Raw genomic sequence first — 5,577 nt, 5'->3', positions numbered from 1 at the left:
ACACGCCCAAAATATCATCTATAAATCTATAATATTAATAATATATCTCTTCTAATAAAATAATAATGTAGTAATTTTTGTTTTACCTTGAACAATAAGTGTTATTGCAGGGTTTGCACAGAGTCCTAAAATGATTATAAAAAATGTATTATCTAATCCCCAAACAATCACTTACATAAATACTAAAAACTAATTACCTGTCATTTAAAATCGCAAGAATCAACAATCATATAAAAAACAAATCCAAGAAACCCCGAAACTTTGTCATCAGTTGGTATTATTTTTCCAAAAAAAAATGGAAACAAAAATAAATAACACTCAAACATGGGCTTCAAACTTCGAAGACTACTAACTTATAGTTAATAAAAACAAAAACTCAAAAAGACACTAGATATGGTTAATAATTATCACACACTTCAGTTCTACCAACAAATTAATAAATAAATCCCCCAAGATCATAATAGGGTATCTAAATACTGACTTATGGTAGTGTACTTCAAATTAGGATACAACACCGACCCTTCCACACCTCCACATTCCTCCACTTGAAAACACGTTTGAAACCCCTTCACAAATGTCGCATAAATAAATACCATTTCCATGTTATCCGGATATGGAGTTTCTGAAAATCAAACAATTTTTATCAAGTCTATGATGTCAATTATAGTAATGTACTTTCACAAATGTTTCGTTTTATTATATTATTATACCTTTAATCTTTTTTAAAAGATCTTCTTCCTTTACATAAATCTTTTCTAGCTTCTTCCTAATCTTCCCTTCCCAAATCTCAGCAAGTTCATTCATGGAGTACATATTCCCTTGTGGTCTTAAATATAACACCTTATTTAGAGTTCGTGGATCGTCCATTGTACTAATTGTGAATTTAGCAACGTCTGTTACTTTCATAAACACACCTACAATTTTTTCTAAAAAGTTCAGTGTCATTCTTTTTTATTTTATTTTTTTGTTTTGGGATACTGATAATTTCTATCATGATTTAACAAACTTACCTTTGACATTTCCATTTCCAAATATGGTGATTTTATCTCTGGGAGGAGCTTTCAAGCCGGGTTGAACTAGAGAAGGAAGCAAGTAACTCATGAAAAAGTTACACGATATGAAGGTGTATGGAATGCCTTGAGCTTCTATAAGTCGTCGAATTTCTGCTTTTCTTGAATAAAAGCCTTGATCCATGTCGGATATATGAGTTTTATCAGGATCTAATCCGAATTCTGAAGGGATAAATCTCTACAAGGATTATGTGTTTCAGTAAAATGTGGAGGCAATTGCTTATTTTGCTTTTTCTATGATGAAACTTTATAATGGATAGAGCAAGAAATTTAAAGGAACATGACCTCAATGCATCCAGCTTTCTTAATGGCGGAAATGAGAGGCTTCTGATCAAGGACCTGTTTCGAGTTAACTGCGCATATCACAACCTTCACTTGCTTAATCGCTTCGATGAGGCTTCCTTCATCATGCAATGAACCCTAGAATTCACCCAACCAACATCATTCGCATTTCCATAAATTCTATTTTCTACAAAATCACCTTCCATTGACAAAATTTCAACTTCAAAATCGATAACAAAGAGTACTAACTGAATGGACAATGTAATTGCAATTGGCGACAATCAACAATGGTGAGGCTATCAAAATTGGGAATTTCGTCAATAGCGGTGGTGCTAGAACTTACCTCGAGGATAATGGCGCCGGAATCGATGAGAATTTGAAGTTTGCGGGACTTTTCGGGGTCGGAGAAACTGGTGGATCTGACGAGGCAATATGTAGGATGAGATGCTTCGAGGCTAGCGTTTGCAAGTTCAAAACCTAATCTACCGGTTACTCCTACTGTCAGTACAGAAGATTTTTTCTTCTTCACTTCCGCTGATTGTTCCATTTCTTGTGATAGTATCGGAAATCGGTACACTAACCACCGTTTACGGCTGACCACGGCGAGTCCAGGTGGCGGGTGGCGTGTGCTGTACCTTGGGATTTATAAAATAATGTGTGTACAAAAATATTAAAATATCTTGGAAGAGTCTAAAACATCTTCACATGTGTTATGGTGTTAGCTGCGAGTATTAAAAGCACTAGTGAAATACAAACCTCGTTGTTGTACTATTTATGTAATTTGTACCCTACTTATTTGAAAAAAAACTACCATTTTTATAAGTTAAATATTAATGCCATGAAACTAAATATGTTAAAGTATAAAGTAACAACAATTTTGATCTGGTTTGGTGTACGATAACTGATTTGGTGTACGATAACGTAAATTTAACATTTTATTTCGTTATCAGGTGTAAGACTCATGTATTACATGAATTAATTAAAAAAATATATATAAAGGCTTAAATATTTAAGAACTTTGGATCAATAAGAAAATAAGAAAAATAATGAATTGTTAAAGTTGATTTTTTTATCTTTTAAATTTAAATAAATAAACAAAATAAACTAAATAGCTTTAATTTAGAAATTTTGAAATAAAAAGGTAAGTTCATTAATGAAATTGATATTCATTTATTACTACATTTATTGTAATTATTACATTAAACTATTATGTGAAATTTATTAAAATAGAAAAACTCATAAAATGAAATGTGGAAAAAAAAATTAATTCAAAATAACCACAAAATGACATTTATTGTAATTATTACATTAAACTACATTTATTGTAACAAAAAAAAACCTTTATTTATTAGAGTAGATTTTTGTTTAGATTTTCTAGATATTTAATTTTATTTAATATATATATATATATATATATATATATATATATATATATATATATATATATAAACATTCAATAAGTTTTATTCAGTGGTATATTAACTAAAATAAAACATGTTTGTCCTCCAGACGAACTAAAAAAACATACATATTTATTTAAGGAAAATGACACCGTAGCATATTAAAGTTTGTTAATTATCCGATTTAGTCACTAAAGTTATTTTTTTGTGCAATAGGCCATTAAACTTGTTATTGACCTATTAATTAAACCATTTTACGAAACATTAACAGGTTTACGCGGTAACAAAATCTGATGTGGCATTAGTAATTAATTTTTCTTTATTGTTTTGTACTGTAATGTGTGTCATGTGTATGGGAAGCTTCCAGCTCATCTCCTTCTCTTTCTTCTTTCATGAACATGTTACCCATATCCTCTTGTTATCTTTTTCTCTTCCCAAGATAACTGTTCCTTTTCTTCTTTCTTCCGACTGTGTTCATTGGAAATTCTCTCCACCAAAGAACTGCCACCGATCTCTTACTGTGTAACCTCCAAAATCCAAGTCTGTTATAGTAACTATTCATTCACAATTCCTTCTCTCAATTTCTTTTCAAATTTAACTAAATCCTAATCATTTATGTGTTCCAAGTCTCCCACATTGAAGCAGTCTCCATATTTTCAATCATCTTGTTCGAATGAACCTAGCTACGCACCCCCAATCAGAATCTAGGAGAATATTAGAACTTTTCACGCCATGATGAGTTGTCAGAGGGTTGATTTCAATGTGGAGAAATGTAAGAGCTTTTACAGCTTCCATCATGATTTTTAACCGGATCGGCCAGTTCAACGGTGATTTTGTGGTGTCTTTGAGCTTTGAAAGTCGAAAAACTTGAGCAAGACCTGGACATGGTGCGACGGAGACTGACAACGGCATGATACCGATGCGTTGGTTTCTTTCTCTCCCGAAAAAACTGCTTCTTTTGCTTACCCTTTTTAACAAGAATCCAAAAATGCATGAACCGATTATGATTATCAATTTTGTGTAACTGATGTAATCGGTGATCTTAATGTTGTTGAGGCTTCAAGTTACAGATTTCCCAACCAGAACTGTTTTGACGAAGGGAACATGAAGTGCGCACTCTATTGTCGTTTTGAGTACATGAACTCGAGGGGAACAAGCCATTTGAGCAGTTGAATCCACATGGAGAACAAATATGTAAATCATTAAATCTGGTTCGTGAAGAAGACTCATGTTGAAAGTGAAGTTCTTTGGGCCACAAGATCCGGGAGTGCATAAATCTGGACTCATAATTGTAATGGATGATCGAGGTTAGATGGAGAAGAAGGGTTTGTGACCAATAATAGAGAACAATATCATCTTCTCGAATCCTACACATGATCGAATCAGATGAGGAGTTTACATTCCCCCAAAACTAAATCGCGTGATTATCTATTCTGATTCCTCCAAAAATTCGAGCACTGATTGCTAATGAGACAAATGAAGTCCCTGTGGATTGAGTTGCCGACGATGGGGATGGGAAGGGCTTAAGGCTTAGCAGCTCACAAAGAAGGAAGAGATAAAGAGAGTCGGTGTACAAGAATAGGTGTACAGTGGTGGGTTTTTTAAGGACCAAATATATAAGTTTATTAGAAAGGGTCGAGATAACGTGTAACACCCTGTTTCCAAGTCAAAACCTAAGAGCTGAAGATGTGTTTTAAGTATTATTTTATTCCGATATATGAATATAATTAAATAATGAGCCTGGTGAAAAAGTGTGTAATTTGGCATTATAATTTGTTTAGAAGGACTAAAGAGTGCTTTCGGGGTTCGTAGTGGAAAGAATACTTGAACATATGGCTAAGGATAATCAGGCGGGCTCGTTTTGTAGTCCGTGGGCTTATAGTGAAAATATTGTGTAGAGGAGGGGCTATTTGGGCAAATTGGTATTTAATTTGAAAGGAAAAGAGAAGGAAGGGCTGAATATGTCGTAATTGAGGTTTTGGGGGTTAAAACAGTAATTTCTGGATTTGTTTTGCAAAAGATTCTCAAAGTGGGGGGCTGTTTGGTAAAAGATTGGGCCTGAATTGAAGAGGATTTTAATGTTGGGGGCTGAAAGGGTAAATTTCGGACCTACTTTGAAAGAAAAAGGGAGGGGAGGGGCCAAAGGTGGCATTATGGGATAAATTGTATGGGGCTCGGGGTATAAAACCCTTCACCCGATAAACCCTAACCCTAATAAAGCAATCTACAGCTGTCACCTCCACCACTTTATACCTCCCTCACCGGCGCCGCCCTTCACCACCGGCGCTGCCACAGTTGTTGGAGTCGGAAAGACCGTCGTCCCCACCGTGAGCTGCTGTCGCTGTCAACACCGCTGCTACCATTCCATTGCCTGACGCCGAGAACAGCCGAGAGAGGACCGCCATACGTGATGCCTTCCGTTACCGCCACCCAACTCTCTCCCGTTCTCCGATCTTTGCATCCACTGCCGGCGATGACGATAACCGGCAGATAGGACCGCCGTGGCCGCTAGGGCTGCTGCCCGCCTTCTTGTGTCCGTCGCCGTCTATACGGTTCATGCTAGCCGCTCCGGTTGCTGTCACACCCCCAAACCGATACGGCGGAAACGTTCGGGGGCGGAGGACGTCATGAACAATATCATCACAAATGAATAATAGTAATCAAAGCAACAACAACCATTGTATTGAATATATAGCGTTTACATTGTATTCGAAACATAGCTTGAATGACTCTAAATGCATATAGTAAAAACTAAGACTAGAAGCTATCATGCTCCATCTTCTTAAAAACCTGTGCGGGTACCTGCCTACTGGTTTCCTGAGAAT

The 5,577-nt window shown here is 35.7% G+C and overlaps 1 protein-coding gene and 1 pseudogene across 2 annotated transcripts; both read right to left on the bottom strand.

The window, feature by feature from the left end:
* Positions 1 to 249: 249 nt before the first annotated feature.
* LOC145112881 (NmrA-like negative transcriptional regulator family protein) lies at positions 250 to 2,056 on the bottom strand. Of its 2 annotated transcripts, none has more exons than XM_079048998.1 (5): positions 1,696 to 2,056; positions 1,356 to 1,490; positions 1,011 to 1,248; positions 711 to 926; positions 250 to 622 (listed from the first exon to the last, which is right to left on the bottom strand). In XM_079048998.1, exons 1-5 carry the CDS (start codon positions 1,897 to 1,899, stop codon positions 456 to 458), a joined length of 960 nt encoding a protein of 319 aa, XP_078905124.1. In that variant the 5' UTR covers positions 1,900 to 2,056; the 3' UTR covers positions 250 to 455. The 2 variants fall into 2 exon arrangements, with proteins under 2 accessions (XP_078905124.1, XP_078905125.1); XM_079048999.1 differs by having other exon boundaries at positions 711 to 914; positions 1,696 to 2,054.
* A 1,356-nt stretch (positions 2,057 to 3,412) lies between these two features.
* Positions 3,413 to 5,157, bottom strand: LOC145113273 (serine/threonine-protein kinase-like protein CCR1; annotated as a pseudogene).
* Positions 5,158 to 5,577: the final 420 nt, after the last annotated feature.

This window comes from Lactuca virosa, chromosome 5 (assembly GCF_052849685.1).
Source record: "Lactuca virosa cultivar CGN04683 chromosome 5, Lactuca_virosa_CGN04683_v6, whole genome shotgun sequence".
Lineage (NCBI taxonomy): Eukaryota > Viridiplantae > Streptophyta > Magnoliopsida > Asterales > Asteraceae > Lactuca > Lactuca virosa.
The sequence above is the reverse complement of the archived record's forward strand: the minus strand, read 5'-3'. Positions and strand labels throughout refer to the sequence as shown.

Coding starts and splice junctions, on each gene's coding strand:
- LOC145112881 (XM_079048998.1), bottom strand. CDS start 1,899: ATGGAACAATCAGCGGAAGTGAAGAAGAAAAAATCTTCTGTACTGACA. Junction 1,249..1,355: donor AGAAAGCTGGATGCATTGAG/GTCATGTTCCTT, acceptor TAATCCTTGTAG/AGATTTATCCCTTCAGAATT. Junction 623..710: donor TCTTTTAAAAAAGATTAAAG/GTATAATAATAT, acceptor TTTGATTTTCAG/AAACTCCATATCCGGATAAC.